Source organism: Filicampus tigris, chromosome 4, assembly GCF_054856515.1.
Source record: "Filicampus tigris isolate MCC_2025a chromosome 4, RoL_Ftig_1.0, whole genome shotgun sequence".
Taxonomy (NCBI): domain Eukaryota; kingdom Metazoa; phylum Chordata; class Actinopteri; order Syngnathiformes; family Syngnathidae; genus Filicampus; species Filicampus tigris.
The window spans coordinates 9,879,680-9,899,706 of record NC_141220.1 but is presented as its reverse complement, the minus strand read 5'-3'; the positions used below and the strand labels follow the sequence as shown (position 1 = coordinate 9,899,706).

Here is a 20,027-nt window from a genome sequence, read left to right as displayed (position 1 = left end):
TTAAATTCAGAAAATGTTTACATAATTGCTCAGTGTATATAATTACTTTTCCCACATAGGGGCAGAAATGTTAATAAAAAAAAAATGTTTTTTCACCTTTCATGAATGAAAATCATTCAGAAACTTCATTTTGAATTGAATTTTACTTTTTGAACATTGCCAACTACCGCGATAATGAAGTAGTCAGATTTGCATCTAGCTGTTCTTGCAATGCGTTGCTACCTGTTTAATTTTCTCATCATTGCTCTTGGTAAAATCCGCATCAGAGCCACGGACAAACAGCAGATGGACACTTAAATCTCACAACACCCGCTACAGTCAATGGGGCCTACTGGCAACTCAGATTACTTTCAGCAAACAAACGTCCAAAATCTGCCATGCAAGTGTAACAAACAAGTTCAACTCATTTGCTCACAACACAAATTACACAAACACTCATTAGCAGACACTTACCATATGGAATGACTGTGACAAAAATCCAGCGCAGACATGATCTGTCTGAAGAATTTTCTGGCCTCTTTAGGTGTTAATCTGCCTTTCTTCACCAAATAGTCAAAGAGTTCTCCCCCAGACACATGTTCTAGTACAAGGTACCTAAAAAGAATGGCAGGCAGTGGGAATCAGGGAAAGTGCAAAAAAAGAAAAAAAAACATTTATAAGATGAGAGCAAAGAAATACAGTATTCATATTTCTTTATCAAAGTCACCAAGAAAGAACCTCACAAAGAAAGTGAATAGCTCATCACCCCAGAGGCTGCAATGAGATGAAGTAATGTGTGAGCGTTTGTCATTCAATGTAAATGTCCAAACTCAATAATGTTCTATCCCAAAGGTCACTTTGACTGTTTGTTTTTATGTTTAGTTTTTTAATCTTCAAACTATCCCCAGTGCACTTAAATGTGAAGAGTTCTTACAAACTGCCTTCCTGTGGGAGGCATCAGAAGGATGACACAGTAGCATTACACTTAGACGTCAAGGACCTTATAATCTGACAGTCTGGTTCACTTAATCACGTGAAAAAGACTTAAGGGAAATCCTTTGCGTGGTTATTGTTAGATGTAGAGTTTAGCGGAATATGAATGATTTTGAGAAGAAGCGCACACAGAGCATTTCCTCCGATCGTATTTTTTAGCCACTACTTAGGTGGAGCACGTGAGGTTGGTGGCAGTCTGTCATCATGACTGCACGGCCATGCTCCCGTGCTCCAAGGGGACATGAGGAAATGAATCTCCGCTGAGGCCCGCATGAAACGGGCCATGGGCCGACAGCCACCGGTGCCCTGTCCTGCTCTCAACTGGCCTCCCCTCATTTATTCTGTGCTCAACCTCCCTTTATCTTCACTACAGCACAAACGGAATGTCAGACAGCAGGTGAAATATACACCTGCTCACTCCCCATAAACTGTATGGGAAAAAGTAATGGGACACCTACAAGAGGAAAAAACATGTACTGTAAAAGAAAATATGGAGTTGATTTCCCCTCCAGCCTCAACAAGTGCCACTCTTCTGGGGAAGACTGAACAAGATGTTGGAGTGTGTCTATGGGAATTGTCCATTAGCGCAGAAGAATGTTTGTGATGTTAAATTAAATATTTCAAACTAAGGAACAGAATGCATGAAGGGAATGAATGGACACCAAAAGTGATACTGTATGCAGTAAGACTCCAGCAGTTGTATTTAGTTTGTTCTATCATTGAATGTTTTACTTCAAAAGTTCAACAGTTCAACTTATTTTTTCTGCTTGTATTACGATTAAGAAAGAAATTAAACAATATAACTGTACCGTTAATGACGTTCCGAGAACAGTTAGACTCTAGAAAGGATGATTTCTATTTACAATAGGCCCTATTTTCGTTTGGTGTGCAAGTCTAGTGCCAAGCGCAGTCTGACTGCGCACATGCGTGCAGTTTTATTACTTTTGGTATTTTGCTAGACTTTGCGCCGGTAGAATTGGATGCAATGGGGCATTTGTGCCTTTGTGCACCATTGTGGGATGGAACACAGTGTTTTCTCGACCGATCCTCACAGCATCCCTAATTTGCATCAAAATCAGGGCGGTACGGAGCACACGCCTGAGTGCTTTCGGATAATTTAGTCGGCCGTGTGTGTGACGTCGTAAATTGGAGACCGCCTTACACCTACCGATTGTGCGTCCGTGTGTGACCCCTTTACCTCCCCAATAGTAACGGAGGTGCTATTCAAGTATTTTTGAGATGATAATGATTAAATACACTAAAACTGTGTTAGACCACCTAGCGTTGCAAAATAGACCAACTTTTAGCCAGTCTCAAATGTAGTCTACTTTTTATCAACAAATTGTGAGATGTGCTCAGGTGCGCGGAAATAAGTGAGGCATAGCACGTCTACCAAATTCACAAACACGTTGGCCTACTAGACCATTGCCTTGGCACGAAAATCAAGATTTTTTACGCCGAGCGCAAACTACTTTCTGTCACCAAATTATCAGGTGCGTCGGGGGCGAGGCTGCTTCGTGCGCCGGCACGCCCAGGCAGGAACAACGCGGCCCCAAACGTGCCTGACTAGTCTTGCGCTAGCATGAAAATGAAGTCTGTAAATTTTATGAGGCACTTTAATGTGATCCAGAAGAAAATGTTGCTGGGACCTTTGTAAATGTAAAAAGATGGTGTGAAGTCTTTCAGCACTGACAGCGAAGATTAAAATGAAGACTTTTCAGCCAGTGTATTCTAAATCACGTTTACACATCTGCATTATGTTATCTTTGGCTGCACAGTTATGGCCAGTATTCGTCTTAGAGGTATCATGTATATCAACAGTATGATGCGATCATTCACTTGCGGCAATGAAGCATTCCGTAATAGAATATTGATGCGACAGTGTATCAACTCAACTTCCATGTGCTTCTCACCTATCATCACACACAGGAAACCACTTGCTGTGGATTTATGCCAAAAGCCTCACAAATCTTTCCCTGTTGGACAGCTGGCACTGTTACACTGTTTAGCTTTCATTTGATAGCTTTCACTTAAGACACCTTAAGTGCAAACTGACAGTGTTAGTATGAGCGCTTTAGTCACCGGGCCATGATACTTGTGGCCAACTCTCAACGATAAATGGCTCAAAATCTGATTCAAATAATCCGCTTGTATTGCAAATGTAAATATTTAGTTTACTCTGCTCCTTTTAAAATCTTAAAGCATGTAAGTGCAGCGTGCCTTATCCCATTTGAGCTGTAAAACTCAAGATGAGAGCTAATTGAATTTAGTTGACAAATTATCCTCCGTGGATCAAGAGGCTGCTGCAAATGACCGATGGGCTTGTCACTCACCACAGGCCAAGTTAGCAAATAGCTTTATGAATGTGTCTGCATGCGTGTCCGTGTGTAATACAGCTGCCACTCTCCATGGTTAATGTATCCTACTGCAAATGGTTCGGCGGCTGATGAATGTGTCATGTTGTTTACATTAGAGATACTTTCTCTCCCTATTAGCATTCCCCAAGCATGAGCAACTAAATTAAATGCCTCATGCCAATACTAATGGAACGTTGACCCCTCTAAGGCTACATTGTTGTCCTCAAATCATTCCAAGCCAATTAAAACTACTCCTTTGGGCCAACAAAATCATATTTGAGATTTGTGGGGAAAAACACACCTCAGCAATCAACAAACAAACCTTTGCAGACAATATTTAAAAGAAAATAGCTTGGTGGTGGAATATTTGCAATAAATCCAAAGATGATACTTACAAGTATTTTTTATTTTCATAGACGTCATGTAGCTTTAATACATGCGGGTGTTCTATGAGCTTCAGAATGGCTATTTCTCGCTCCACCTGGATGAAAGAAAATGGAAATAGGAGCAAAGGGGAAGGTAAGGGAAAGGAAGGTAGAGAAAAGGGAATTTGATTAGTGGTAAGTCAACATACTGGATATAATGTAATAGCAGCAATCACACAGAATGGTTTGGATAATGTTTATCTCATCACGTTGGCACAGCCACATGTTGCTAGGCAGAATTAATGGTGGAAAATCCTTCACACTCAATGGCCGATGAAAGAATTGGCAGTCAAATCCACGAGGCCGCCACAGTGATAAACTAATTGGTGACGGCGAGCATGTCACGTTTATATGAACAGTAGGATGGTATGTCAATGCAGTTCAAGGAATTTTTCCATATTTCTAATTTGTATCTTGAGTTGAAAACGTTTTGGATCTTCTGTTTCACAGAGCACAAGGCGCAAGCTCTATTTATTTATTTATTTTCTTTTTTTTTCTTGCTTTATTTTGAACATTTAACAAAATAATAAATAAAAAAAAAAAAAGGTCATTTAAAGTGCATAAAAAAAAGACAGACGTACATTACATGTTCAAAAAGGAGTAGGAAGAAATATATGTATACTTTTATGTTCCTACCACTTTTATCTCCATTTCAACAAAATATTACATTACTTTACAATTTTCTGCTAATTTTATAACAAAAGAAATAAAGAAATGTATTTCTAATTTTATAAAAAGAAATGTATTATCATTATTATTATTATTATTATTATTTCATACACAAGGTAACTCAATGTGCTTCAAATAATAGAACTGTAGTTAATAAAATAATTATTTTGTTTTTAAAAGCATTTGAAACAAAATTATGATATGAAATACATTTTACTAGAGATACTACATTTACTAAAAGAACTTACAGTGCAATAAAACCGTTTTAAAAAACCTTTACAAGACATCTACCATAGGCATGGGGGGGGGGAAAGCATCATTTTTAACGTGGATTTAAAAGCAAAGCTCCCTTCCAGAGATGTTGGAAAGGAGAGAAAAGCGGGACCATCTGATTCCCCCACACTCAAACACACTACAGCATGTGTTTGTACTTGTGGTGGAGATTACATATTTGTTTGGATGGTCGCCCTGTCTGTGATAGTAACCGTACAAAAACAGTATCACGTCCACCGTGAGCTAACCGCTGACTCCACACAGGTTTCTAAGTTTCTTTCTTTGCTTGAAGAAATGCTGAGAGGCTTCTACAGTGTTTCAGGAGAACAGCAAGCACTGGCTTTCGCTAAAATCAAGATGAGTTTGGACTTGTATCTCTGGAAGCTGGAGTCAACATGAAAAGCTGCAACTGAATGTCAGCACGGAGCCTACTTGGTCAAATTTTATCGAGAGCCCTGGCGCTGCCCGGCCGGGTTAACAGCCATGTGCTCTCCCCTCTTCTCTGTTCCTTCCTCCATCACTTTTGTGTGGATTTGACAAATGAAGGAGATGGGACGATTGCTCTCCCATGTCTCGATCGCCTCACTATCAACGTCACTTTCCTTTGTGTCATGTACCGTGAGTTATTTTTAAGAGCACACATGCTGCGTTTGTCCTGATTATGTGTCCACTTGTTGAACGGAGAGCACCTGTTACCTTTCATCTTTAAACTGGTCATACAGCTGTGAATTGGGCTTCAGTGGGAGAAACTGCTTGGTTAATCAGGGCTAATCGCGACTAATGAGCATTACGAGCAGCAGTGCATCATGCCACTTTCACCTGGCACTGTGCTGCGTGGATAAGACCGCGCTGACAGCACCTCTCTCGCTGGCAGCCGGGATTCCCGCAGAGAGACTAATGCTACACGGGATTCAAGGCGAGATGAGCTGTCGAAATGCTACAAAGCTTGCAGCGGGCTTGTTAAGCTACCTCTAGCCACCCACTCTTCATTAATTGAAATACAAAGCATGAGGCTTAAGTTAATGTGGAGACTTAACTGTAAAACCGCCTGATTATTGCAAGATTTAAGATGTTCATTAACTCATGAAGGTGAGTCTTTTGGGGCTCCACATGCGCTTTCTAGCTTATGGTAGAAATGAGCTGCAAACCACACTCAGGCGCACCTGCGAATCAAGTTAAGGCTTCCGTCAGTGCAAAGGCATGCACCCATGCACATACTGTAGTTTTACACTACAATACAATACAACTTTATTTATATAGAGCAATTCTTGCACTTGATCCAACTCATTGATTATCTTAACGAAGAACTAATAAGCTTCTCAAGAGGAAGAATAGGTTGCACATCCATACACTGAGGTCAGATCACATGATTGTAAAAGCCAAAGTGCTTATTTGGCAGCGAAATCATTTGTCTTGTTAAGTATGTGGTGATTGTTCTTGGCTGGGCATCATTTGATGAACATGTCAGAACAGGAGCCCGTCAAGATGGGCTGATTGGCAACACTTCGATCCACAGGGAACGCATCAGCTTCATATCCTGCCGCATTAAAAGGATCAATAAGCTCCAGCACAGATGAGGATTGCTGCGTTAACTACAACCACGGCGATGGATGCTGTTGTTGCGAGCAGAAAAGCAATCACGAAGGGGAGAAAACATGCTGTACAATTGATGTTTAAATTCGGCAGACCACACACCATTTTCCTGGACATGTCCTAAAACGTTACCTGATAGGCTTTTCAAATCATCCAGGGTTATATTACCCAAGTCAGCACATATTCTTCCCGTGTGCTGACTCATATTTGTCTTTGGGTCCTGCCGTCTTGTACAGGAAGGAGCCTCTGCCATTACTGGCAGGCATCTCACTCACTGTTTATACAATCATTGGCTAGTCTATGTGTCTGTGCGCAGTTTAGAGGCTGTAGACTGCGATATTGTATTGAATGAGGTGACAGAAGAAAAGTATTATTTATAACAATTGTAACAAACAGGACTTCTGATTAGTTGATTCTTTCACAATGCAGGCATTAGTCAGTCAACATCATTTACTATGTGATTCATGAAGTGAAAAATTACATGTTAGCTCATGTGTCAGAGGGTGACCAGGAAGATGGTGCCTTCTGGGACCTGGACAAATGGGACAAATAAGAAGCCGCATGCACTGGTGGTCATCAATGTCACTCAGTTCCAAAAAGATGAAAGCCTGCTTTGCAATGCTCCATCAGCAGTATATGGATTATTTAAATCATGGGTCTGCCTCACAATGGATGATCAAACAAATAATGGAGAACATCAACATCATGGCGCTCGGAGTTCAGTGAGAGGAGGATGACAGACAGGCAGGCAGGCAGCAACAAAGATGCAAAGACATTAGATACGTGTTGTCACAGGAATCCAGAGGCTGGCCCGAAACTTCAGAGAGGAAAATACTGGATCACAAGTTCTGTCATCTCACACTCGCCGCTTATTGCATATTGTACCCTTTGGTCCACTCGTCTCTCTCATGCACCGAGAGGGAAAACACAGACATTTCTGTCATCCCCCCCAAGGCAGACAATTGAAAGGTCCCTTGATGCTAAAATCTGGGGATCAAAGTCAACCAGGCAGTCATGTGTGTCAGATATTAAAAACACAAGGGTGGCTTCGCTTGCATGGGAGTCCCAGCGATATAAAACAAAAGATGGAATGTGAACGGAGTGAAGCATATCCAGAGTAAAGGAGAAGGCTAAATGGCAAATGCCAAAGTGAAAGAAAGATTATAGAGCACGCTGGCTGTGCCAGCTTGCTAACCGTACCACGACCTCCTCACCCTCACCTTTTGTCTTGCTGCCTATTTGTAGCTAATCAACACAAGACATAAAGCATCAGCCTGTTAGCTGTGCCATGCATCAGTTCGCCAGAGTGAAACATTAGTACATGAAAGTTCCACAAAGCATCGTGATAAAATGGATACCATGAAAAGCATTCCACCATGGTGTTAAAATCACATATATATGGAAAGTTCCCTTTTAAATTGTTTGTATACAAATAGATGGGTGACAGGACTGCCTGGGCACCCACCAAGTGTGAAATTAAACAACCAAGTAATTACCTGCTTCTTTTTTTTTCAGAAAATGTGTCAAAAAGCGGGCAGGTCTGCATCTCAGACTGTGGGATTAATTTACATACATATATTTTTATATAACATATGATATCCTACGCAACATACACAACAAGGGAAATATTGAGCATATTGTATACTAAACAGCAGACTACAGAGAACGTAGGTATGAAGGAGAAGAAGAGTTATGGCAGCTGAGTGTTCAACTATCAGTGAGCAGAACGAGAGGCAACAGTACAGCTTGGTCTCCTTGACAGAAACAGTCGCTTCGTCATCCATCCGTGCTTTTGGCATGTGGACACATTCGCATATTGTACACACACACACACACTAATGCATACCCATCACTGCCAGCCAGCTATGAGTCACCCCCAGCCATCCGTTCATATATCCACTGACACAGTGCATACAGTACCGTATGTCAGTCAGTGAGCCAGTGAGGCAAAATCACAGAGCTACACCAGAAGTCTGGGCAGCCAAGATGATGTGTACTGATGCGTGTGTGTGTGTGTGCGTGCGTGTGTGTCCCCAGTATTTGATTACATACTGTACATGTAAATGTGTTGCGCTGCAATGTTAAAGTTAAAGTGTAAGCCATGGCTGACATCAGTTTCAAGGACAAATGAAACTATTGTGTCCTCTTTCACACTCTGCTACAAGTAAACCGTGTGGTGTGTTTACATGATATTAAAGGTGCTCCAGCAACAAACGTTGCTACTTTTTGCTCAACAGTCATGTTTCTCCCTACTGGGCTTGTCCTACTGAGAACTCCACAATGGGCCAGCTTCCGTTCCCAATAAACCACTAAATTCACATTTAAAAGTAACTTTAACTATTTAGCACTACTGCATTGTTGGCAAAAGAGGCATGCTGCAAGATTCTCCGATAACGATTGGATCAGTAATCTTTTGTGACAAGGAGGTAAATTCCTCACACGGGGTGGTTTGATCAATGCCAGAGACATGTACATCAATATTGACAGTGTCTGTGCTAGTCCTTCTCCTTCATCCATCTAACACCCGTTCAAATCTTGCTCATTATCCCTCTCCATTCTTCCTTACCGAAATCCTTCACCTATAAACAATAGCCCCTTTTTTTCTGTCAAACCTTCATTCTTTGTTTCTACCCAGGTCTGGCATGCTGATAGATGAATCGGGCTGCAACTTACATCGCTGGCAGACTACATTATTTCACACTAACAGATGTGCCCATGGACAACCTTGGTCATGATAAAGTCTAATGGGAGAGGCCTGTCAGATCCCCAAGTCAAAGGCTGTGATCATGAATCTTTTGGAACTCCAGCACAGTTTCTTAGGACGGAGTGCAACAGGCCAAGGTTTGTGTGGACGGGCATGTGCACAAGCCACCCACAGGAGTGATTTATCATTGACAGGCAGGCAGCGTAAGGCTTTGTTAGGTTGGTGTGTCACTCATCTGAAATGTCTTTTTTGTCAGCTTTTCAGTCTCTCCCTCTTTTTGCACAGATAATTTACTCAACAGGACTGATAAGGTGACCTTGAATTGATAGAGATGGGAAATAAAAACAGAAAGTAAAATGCTACGATGGCATCTGATGGAAAAGATACAAATTTAATCCACACTATATTCATTTTCTAGTGTTACGGTTTTAAACAAGTGTGGTATTATAGTATGTCATGCAATAATGTCTAAAAATACCTGAAAATTTTGACAACTGGTGCCAATACCAACAGTTGGAAGTCCACATAAAATAGTCACTAATAATAACGAGGAACCTTGGTTAAAAAAGCCTCTCTGAAATAATCACACAATTCAAATTGAACTAGTATACCATACAGTAACATGAATGTAATATGTGCAAAACCTGAGGTCCTTCAGTCAAACAATTCACAATCGCTGCAGTCACATTTTTCACACATTTTGTCTTTCAAAGACATTTGGGATTTAGGATTAGGTCATACCTTTTGATACCATTTTGATAAACTTTATAAATGAAAACTTCTTGCAACTTTCAAGCATGGTTTTGAGAGATATTTTGGGGAGGTGCATTTTCTTCACACTTCATGGCACATTTGCCAGAACAGTCAATGAAGACTAAACTATTCACAAGTCTGCCAGAAAGTTATTTTTTTCCCTGTACCACTTATCCTCACTAGAGTTGCAGGTGGACTGGAGGATTTAAATGTTATAACTCGCCCCCCCCCCCCCCCCCCCCAATTTTTCAGAAAATGATGATTCAATACAAATTAAAACCCAAACAAACAAACGTTTTTTTTAAAGATTTTTCAAAATTGAGGGAGTCCACTCTATATATTTTCAGCGATGTGTTCAAATTATAAGCGGCAAGTTAATTATGCTTAGTACTAGGGCTGAACGATTAATTGCATTTGCAATATAATCGCGATTTCAGAAAGTGTGGTTATGTAATTGTGAAGGCTGCGGTTTAAATGGTCATTTCTTTATTGACAGCGGAGGTGGGAGGCGATTCACCGAACGCTAAGCTAACGCTGCCGCAGCTACGGCATGCTTGATTCTTTTCACCTCGCATGGTTAAAACTTCCCGTGGTGTGCGAAAAAAAAACTCACCTACTAAAGCAGGGAGAAAACAAACCAAACAAAGAAAGCAATTCTTATTTGGTTTAGAAATTCAAGCAGACAGTGGTGATGACCCGACGGTGGCCCACTCAGCTCACTAATTATCTCTGAACATTAATAAAGAGCCTGGTCATTGACACCTGAGTCTGTTCAATACCGGTTGTGCACTGGACTCAATAACGGCAGCTAAGCAATGTAAGACTGGTCAGCTGAGATGACCCGATTACGCTGAAACGTAATGAAGAGAAAAGTCATTGGGGATTTAATTCAGCTTCGGCACACCAACATTCACAGCCGATTTTTACAATCGCCTTCAAAAGTGAATCATTGTCTTGATCATTGTCTTGAACTTGTACAAGTCGAGTCATAACTTGACTTATTATACAAACCTTGCTGTGCTATATACTATTGTGTGCATTACTTTTCATAACAGGTATCTGGTCATAGCTACATTTTGGTACTATGAATTTATTGATAAGGTCATGCGTTATTAAGTTCCCTCGAAGGCTTTCTTGCCCACAGGTTATTATTCAACCCACAGCCCTGAATGTCTGATGTGACCTGTGACGATCACAGACTGTACAAGTGAGCATTCAAGAGGGACTTGTGTTTCTGCCTGTGTCATGAATGCACTGAATGCACATAATGATCCAGAAGCTGTCATATCGCGCATAGTGCCAGAAGCTGTCATATCGCGCCTGGTGCCAGTTACAGTGTTGGCAAGGTCCTGTATTGGAATGGACATATCGCAACATTGCTGTTACCAGCAAAATGACACGTATCACATGACTTCATTGCTCATCAGTTATTGTATTGCAATGCTCTATGGTGTCTCCCTTTCACGCACACGCATCCACTGAAACAAACCTTATCCTACGAGACATGAGCAGCTCAATTTCCTCAACGTCTGAATGACACAGAAACTAGTCCAAACTGAACCTACGCTCCCTGCTACTGACTATTTCAACAACACTTGGAAGACTCAATGAAAACAATTAGGGATACGAACTAGGGATAGGAATCATTTTACTGAAATATCATGTTGAAAATACACATTGTATGCATAAAGGGAAGAAGACAAATCACTCAAATTTACCATGACAGTGTCACACTGAGCAGAAGTATGCGCCCCGAAGGAATTGTGCCATGACCAGAGGTCTGTGTGGATATAGCAGGTCATATTCTTCTTCAACTAGGATTAAACCAACATAGCCTCTGCTTGCTAATAGTTTGCACTTCACTCCATATCTACCGGTAAATACAATATGGAACTGTTGCACTTCGTACATAACTACGTTTTCTATGTCATTTTATATATTTTTGTCAGAAATATTCAATATTAAGACTTTTTTTCTCATACAGTGCGTGTTTTACTAGATAAAAACAGCATTTTGATTGTCCTCTATGTCCCTGATATATACAGCATTGAGCATTTTTTTTTAATCCTTGAGTCCTTTCAGACAACCAGCGCAATCAATTTTACCTCAACCGTTTCAAGTAGAAAATGATCAACCATCCTCAAATGATTCCACACAATCAACTGAAATCTTAATATTGCATTATTATACAAGGCGCAGAAAAAAAGGAATGAGCCCAATTTAATTTAACCGACAAATCCATTTTTTCCTGTCCTTTTCCCGTCAGACATTTTGGAAATGACATTATTGCTTCTGCCCGTAAGAAGCAGAGAGCTGTGATTGAAATTCTTGCGTTGGAAGGGGAAGTGCCACTCAACATTGTCAAAAGGTTGCAAACTGTGGATGGAGACGCTGCAATAGGCCACGGCACAGTCAAAAAGTGGGCGTCCAGGATCAACGGCGAACAACAAGCGCCTGCTTTCAGTGACCTCTGTGACTAAAGGAGTGGCAGAACATCTTCAGTGGTCAATCCTGGGCTGCGACTAATGAAAGTTTTGAGGCACTGATCAGAAAATATCATCGATCCACCATTAATGACATTGCTGAATTTCTGGGAATAAGCGTTGGAAGTGCTGCAAACGTGGTAAAAGAGTTAGCTTTGCAAGATTTTGGTTCACAGACGTGCACAAGGAGTCCCGTTTTGAAGCTTGTTTGAAAGGAGATGATTTAGTCTTTTCTCAAGCGTATAGTGACTGGGAATGAGACGTGGTTCATTATGAACCTGAGTGGAAAAGAGCATTCATTGGAAGTATTGTAACCCTACCACGCTATGAACAAATACATTCAGTCGCAGTTCTCATCTTCTGTTGTGTATCCAACAATGATGCCATGTCTGACAGGAAGAGGAAAGGCTTGAATACGTATTCAAACAACAAACTGTTTTTTTTCTTTTTAATCAATTCAATTATTAGTAGGTTTAGTTAAATTGGTCTCATTACTTTTTTGACTGCCCTTGTATGATAATGCGCTCCCTAACAAAACTAGGGATGCTCAGATCGATCGGGCACCAATTATGATCGGCTGATTTTTGTGAAAAATTACGTGATCGGAATATTTGATCAAAGCCTTTTATTGCCGATCAAGACATCCGATCACCCGCAGCTCATGCTTGGTTGCCGCGAGACGAAATGGCAAAAAAGTTGTTTAATACGCGACGACGTCCCTCCGTCCAAAAGCATCACTCGCGCCCGAGCTACATTGACTCCAAATGAAACGTGCCGCCTCCCTAATGCAGCCGCGCCTCCGCTGCGAGCAGAGGGGAGGGACGCAACACAAGGCTGCGAAGCATGAGCTGCGGGTGATCGGATGTTTTGATCGTCAATAAAAGGCTTTATTCGAATATTCCGACCACCGCAGTTGGTGTGAACATAGCATTGTCTGCTGTGTGTGTGGAATTTGCGTCTTGTAATACCGTACGGTATATGCCATGAAAAGGTACCTCGCGCGGGCATGGCCAAAAGTTTCAACACAACCAACTTAATCCGACTGCATTGAATAAAGTCTAGGCGGACACAGCGCAGTATAAGTGGCATTATTGCCACAGGGAGATTACAAGATTAATAGTGACTTTTTTTCTCGGTGACAAATGCACAACGTAGTTTGTTTATGCACAAGACAAAGTTCCTGAGTCATTTCAATTTAGGAACTCATAGAATAATTTATTCAAGTGAAGCCTGCATGTGACTATTTTTTTCTACTTTGATTATATTCTGAACCATGCGATGTTTAGGTGGCATGTTATTTATTCGACTTTTTGCATAATTAAGTCTTTTGAGACTGCTGATTATTTTGATCTGTTAAAAACTGTGTTACTAAAAGCTGGTAAATTTAAGTTTTTCAGTTATCTTTGTGACTGATTGTTGTATTGTGCCAGCAACGGTTTTGTATTTCTCCATGCTTTTGAAAATATATATAGATTTTTGTCCTTAAATCCGGCAATAATATAGCTGTTTTTTTTCAGATAATTTTGGATAAATAAATGGAAAAATATACAGATATTCCAAGTGATCGGAATCGGTATCGGCCAATCTCACTCATGCATGATCAGTATGGGTGTCATAAAACCTGATCAAAACATCCCTAAAATAAACGCATTATAACAACTGCCGAAAACTGAAGATGATCCTTATACAATAAAACATGTGAAATGACTCAACTAGTGTAAAAGAGAATGCATCACAAACGTTCAACGGTAAGTGGTGCACATGGGTACACAACACTTAAGTGGGTCAACAAGTCCAATCAAAAATTAAACAATAGCAACATGAAAAGGAAATGAAGGGTAAACTTGATGAAAACTTCAAGCCACTTGAGGGCTGAGCGACTGGATGAAAAGTGTCACACCATCTTAAAGGAAAGTCTGAAACAACAGACACAGATGTGAAGACTATCTCATCTACGTGGCAAAACAGCAATAGTTGCGTTTTAAGAGGAGAAGCCCATGAAATCAATTGAAAAGTCTGTAGGTCTCCTGTTGAGCTCAATGGGGGATCCCTTTACATCTTGACTTGTCTTGCTCCGTTTCATTTCCGTGCCTTCAATCCATTTCTGCTTTATCTTCGGAATCAGCCAAACAACACTTCATGCGTTCGATGAGATGTGTCACCAGAACCATAAAAACAACCACATGTTCAACCTCAGTCAAGTTTATTTCGCATGAAACCAAATGGTATATAGGTCAAGTGGGTTTTCAATCCCCACAGCTTGTGTCCTGCGGGTAAAATCTATTTCCTCCTTTTCACAGAGCAGCATCAAAATTCAAACAGAGAGAGAAGTGGATATCGATTTAGGAACAATGGGCCTCATTCCCCGACAGGTTATGAAACAAGTGTTATTCATTTACACACGCACACAAAAGTGGCATTCAGCAACACGTTTCCTGACATATGAACAATATATGTACACTAGTGATGGCACGGTATATGATACCACGATCTTGGGGTATTAAAAGATATCGTTGTGGTCTTGTTTCTGCATAAAATAATGACATGTTCGTTTTTTGGGTTCAGCAATACGCAAGCACGCAACAGAGCTCGGTTCCTTCCTTGTTACAGTATACTGGCACCTGATTCACCACGTAAACAATGTGACCACATCACAAGAAATACACTGATGATTGACTGACTGGTCCACATGACTGAAATGCAGCACTTGAATTAATGTCGACAAAACACCAGCTGCAATGGGGTCTCATCAAGCACAGACCCCTGGCATTGATGCATCTAGATCGGGCTGGTTAAGGATGCACTTAGACTTCGGTTTCGCACAGCCCTCATCTCAGCTCGCGACAGTCACTCTCACGCCAAAACCCTCGCGTACGATATCAGATCAGATGAGATGATCCCCCCACACACAAACACACTTTTAAGCATAGCACAACGCGGAGAAAAAGAAAGTAACAAGGATTCCCATGATTATTTTATTTATTGTTACTTGGCTTTTCTTTTTCTATGTTACTTTTAAGAGGGTTCATGTATGTCTGACTCGACTTGAATTTTTAGACTTAGCCAAAGGAACCACCATTAATAGACAGTATCCAATTTCTAACGTTATGAATCAAAAATATGACAATAAATTGTCAACAAATTAGTACAGTAAACAGAATTTCTCAGTGGACACTTTTGTTATTGTGGGTATACAATGATGACTACTGCATCAGTAATAGCAGTGGAGGTATACGAATGTAAACAATGGATGGACGGGGACAGACAGGCACGTAAAATGGATACTTCACATATATACGCCACTTTCAGCAGTAAAAAGTTCATTTTTGGCTATAATTACTTTGACAACTTCATTATTTTTCATCTACATGTATTAATAAAAATGATTAGAAATATAATGTAGCAGTCTGCCATGTCCATTGAACACATCATAGGCAACTGTAACGTGTGTCAACTTTGGACGAGACAGCACAATGAACGGAGAGCATTAACCCTGAAAGAATGAAGCCATATCGTTTCCAACCAATACTATGAAATAGATCTATGGAGTGAGATTCCACTTTTGACGTGAAAGATGCTGCGATGGATGTTCTTGAAGGCACAAAATACACTTTGGAGAACAAGTGGGACCAGGAGGTGGAGCAGACTCGGTGCTCATTTGCCAGCTACACACGCATGGACAATGCTGGAATTAATACACTATGTTGTCCTACCTTAAGATGAACAGTGCTGCTTTGGTCCGGTGTCTCGGCGGCTTAATTTACGAGCGCGGCGCCACTCGCATGAGGAACATAACGACTTACAAGCCGCTGCCGCCTGCGGGGATCGCAAAGTGTTGAGAATCACAGGAAGCACAGATCCCTTTCTCGTTAAAAGTACTCGGTAACGACTCCCCTTCGCTGAAATGTTTGCTGCACGTGCACGTGCCTGCCTGATCTTGTGGACGCGGGGGCTCGAAAAAGTACACTTTTTATAAAAATTGTGGAATAACATTCCAGTGTGCACCTTGTTTGTTGTTTCTGGTTGACCCTTTGAAAATGTTTGCTATGCATTATGGCATTGTTTTTCTATGTCTCGTCCATGTTGTCCAATGCGTGTCTATTATCCAGCAGTAAATAACATATGTTACCGTCTAGTTGGACCCAATATGGACGTACCTGTGTGCTGAGAATGTTGCCATAAAAGCGAAACATCAATATAGAGGTGTATTTTTCAGCGTTTTCCAAAGCTCAACTCATTTATTACTATCAAGCCACACATGTAAAATTAATGAAGCCTTCCTTTAATACACATATGATTTGAAGATGCCTTTTTCACATGAGTTGTAGGGAAATGCATAGAAACTACTAAAGCTTATCAAGAAGGACTCAGCCATTAAGAAAAAGAGCGGCCTTTCTGATCTACTACACATCTCTTTGTCTCACCTGTACCATGGACCTTCCTGCAGTAAGTACCGTGAGTTTTACTGCAATACTGTGAGCTTTACGGTAATATCGCAATAATTATCACGGCATTAGTTTAATACCGTGACAAAACAGAACCGTGAGATTTAAATATCGTTACATCCCTAATGTACACACATTTTAGTGGAAGAGCAAAACTATTTTTTCATGATTTTCTTTATTTTACAGCTGTGTTATATCATGGACAAATTATCATTTCAAATTATTGGTGCGCATTCAACAACAACAGTTACAACAAAAATGCATTCTATGCACTTTTCAATGAGTGGCATTGACCAATGAACATGCAGGTACATAAAACAAAACACAGTGCTTACCCATTTCCTTTACAGCTTCCGTTTTACGACTTTATATAGTATATGGTTTAAGTGTATTCGAATTATATATTTATCCTTATAACATTCCATAAGCTTAAGGAATGCTAAAGTCATATTAAAGCAGCTTCTCCAACAGCCACCGCAGATGACACTGATGAAGATGTAAACAGGCGAATTTAAAGGCCAATAAGAAAAGTTGTGGCCTATGTCCCAGTAATTGCCCTTGTATCTTTAAATTGTGCTTGGTATCTCCTGGAGACTTACAGCAGGAAGGAAACAACAAGATATTTAGTAGTGTTTTCAGTGGACACCGTAATGTGGTGCTTTGTAATGCCTGCCATCATGAGTGGATCAGAGTTTTCATATTGAAAAAGAGCACGGTAACTACAAGTTCCTGCACCTGCTACCTGGAACCACACCAAACGTGTGACATGAAGCCCTAGCATGCAATTGTCTGTAATCATGTTTTTGAGGATCTGCTTTTAGCCAATACCGGAAAAGATCATGCTTGGCCGACCTGACGGGGGCAAACCTTTGCCAATGAGAATCTTTTACATGTTTCACTAAGCTTTTCAAAATTTTAGATTTGGAGATCTTTTCAACCATTTATGATAACATTTAACATGACATATGTTTGGGTTCTTCCATATTTAAAACCACAATGAGGCTGTTAAAAATTGCAAACATTGTCCGACACAGACAATAAAGCTTTACCAAGATTTTAATGAGTTCAGATCATGATAAAAACAAGTGTAACAGTCATTATTTGTCAATAATTATTTGTCACTAAATTTAGACAGGGAAAGAGAATCGTGGACGGGAGAGCGGTATGTCAAGACAATCGATGCATGTAATCTTGCAGCGAATGAACTCCAATACGTTTTATTGTATGACTTGAAGCTGTTCCTGCACCTAGAAAGCACCCAGCACAATTCTCAAAATCATCATTCTGTGCTTCCATCCTGATAGGTATAAATAGTGTGCAAAACTCTGGCTTCTGGCTTTGCACTGACCCAAACTGATGGATCTACGTGAAAGGCCGCAACATATGAAAGCCATTCATTTTACTGCATGTCTGCATTAAATCTGCAGTATAGACACACAAACACACACACTCAACATACAGTGATAGAAATTGTGAGACCAAATGTGTGTGTTGGAAGCATTTCTATATCCACTCCACCTGCGGCACAACAGAGATGGGAGGGAATGGTCAATCTGTAATCGTTAGGGGGGCAGGTAGAGATGGCAGAAAAAAAGAAAGCTACAGTGGTGTCACTGAAATGTCGGGATAACAAGATTAAGGCAAGTGCGATTCATCTTCGCCTCAGACATTTTGTGCCTTGGCCGCCCACTGTAATATCTGCCGCTACTTCATCACGTGCTTTGCTCTGCATCTTTAGTCCATTAGTTAGTTTAGATGAGGTGTATTCAAGCAAAGCCATTGATCCAACTATCATCTGTAACAAAACGTTGTGATACAGACGTATAAACACCGGTAAATTAACATGCGGTGTCCTAAAAGAAGTGAAATGCAGGACTCTTTCTCGTGGAAAAGTGCATGGTGTCGAATTAAAACCATTATTGATTCGGTTAATGAACACTTCACGTGGAAAAGACTATTGATCCATTCTTGAGTATTTCAGGGTCCAGCTACAGGTATTGCAGCAAGCTTTCCTTCAGCTCAGTCTACAGGCGGGAATTCTTCTTTGTCTTCTACTCTCTTCAATTGTAAAACCACGGAACATGGCAGACATCAGGGGTCTGCAAACAAGGACCATGACTGGGCTCAAGTGCACAGCAACCGCCACCATCTGCTTGAGATATCCCTTTCAAACTCCTCCTCAGTCTGTAGCACCATCCTTCGCTCAATTCCCCCCCAACCTCTCCTCCTTTTGCTATCCTGATTCGGTACCGCAGAGGGACTTTGAAGTTGTACAGCTTGAGGACCAGAGCGAGTCACTTGGGCTAATTAGTAGTTCCTATCACAACAGCAGTGGCAGCATCAGTCGCTACCAGCTTGCTACCTCAGAGGTAGATATGAGGAAAATATCAACAGCAAACACACACTGCTGCACTCTAAAGATATTCTGGGCTCCCAGCTAGATGTTAGAGCTTGTGGCTTGCAACAATTTAACCTGCCCTGAAACTAAAGGGTGGATTAAAGTCACAGATCTATTCCTTGTAATGATACAGAGAAGCCTCTGATTTCATTGGTAAAGCTTGTCAGAGTGTAGTTAACAGGAATGGGATTCTAGTCTCTATTTTCTCCACACAATCGTAATCAGTATAACAATCAGTATTATTGGAGGTTCGTCAATTCTGATTTGTAACATTGTGGCAGCCAGTCCGTGATGGCGTAAAAATATTCACACAGGGGCAAGAATAAAATATATATATTTTTGGGAAACACAATACACGTGACTTATAAGACCTAGGGCAGACAGCATGAGAGAAAGAAATCTCTTCAAAGTAATCACTGGCTACGTTTACATGGACACATTTATTCGTATTAAAAGCCTTATCGGAATAAAAATGCTTCACGTTTGGAATATTCTGAACCGATCAAACCCATTCCGATTAAGATTTTATTCCAAACGAGAGTGGTGGTTTATGCTGATTGATAATCTGACTGGCGCGCACAAAAACACGTATTCTCAAATTGCGGAACAAACTGTCTTTATTGCATGTTTGTGACGTAAGTACAGTATATGCGTTTCTGTTATTCTTGGAAGCTAGTAGAAGAGAAGAGTGGCAGTATTTGTCAGTGTGGTTTTCAGTGCATTATTCGCTACAATTTAACACGTATTGTAAGCGATTAATGATCCGCCGAAATGGGTGCATTCATTATATCAACAAAGTTTTGCAAAGAAGTGACCATGGTGAACTTCAGTAATCGAAGACGATATAAAAGGGAAGAAGTGGGGTATGATGTCTCCAGCAGCCGGGGGAAACAGATTTTTTTCGGGGGTAAATTGGTAAATCCGTAAGTACATCTTTGAATAATAGAAACATTTT

At 40.7% G+C, this 20,027-nt stretch overlaps 1 protein-coding gene across 4 annotated transcripts in view; it reads right to left on the bottom strand.

Moving 5' to 3' along the window:
• The window catches only part of brsk2a (BR serine/threonine kinase 2a), a 197,972-nt gene that overhangs the window by 58,956 nt on the left and 118,989 nt on the right, over positions 1-20,027 (bottom strand). For all 4 annotated transcript variants that reach the window (XM_086027417.1, XM_086027415.1, XM_086027414.1 and 1 more), the window contains 2 exons: positions 3,725-3,810; positions 454-594 (listed from right to left, as the gene is read on the bottom strand). In XM_086027417.1, the coding sequence (XP_085883543.1) occupies positions 454-594; positions 3,725-3,810 (227 nt within the window). The remainder of the gene's footprint in view (positions 1-453; positions 595-3,724; positions 3,811-20,027) is intronic.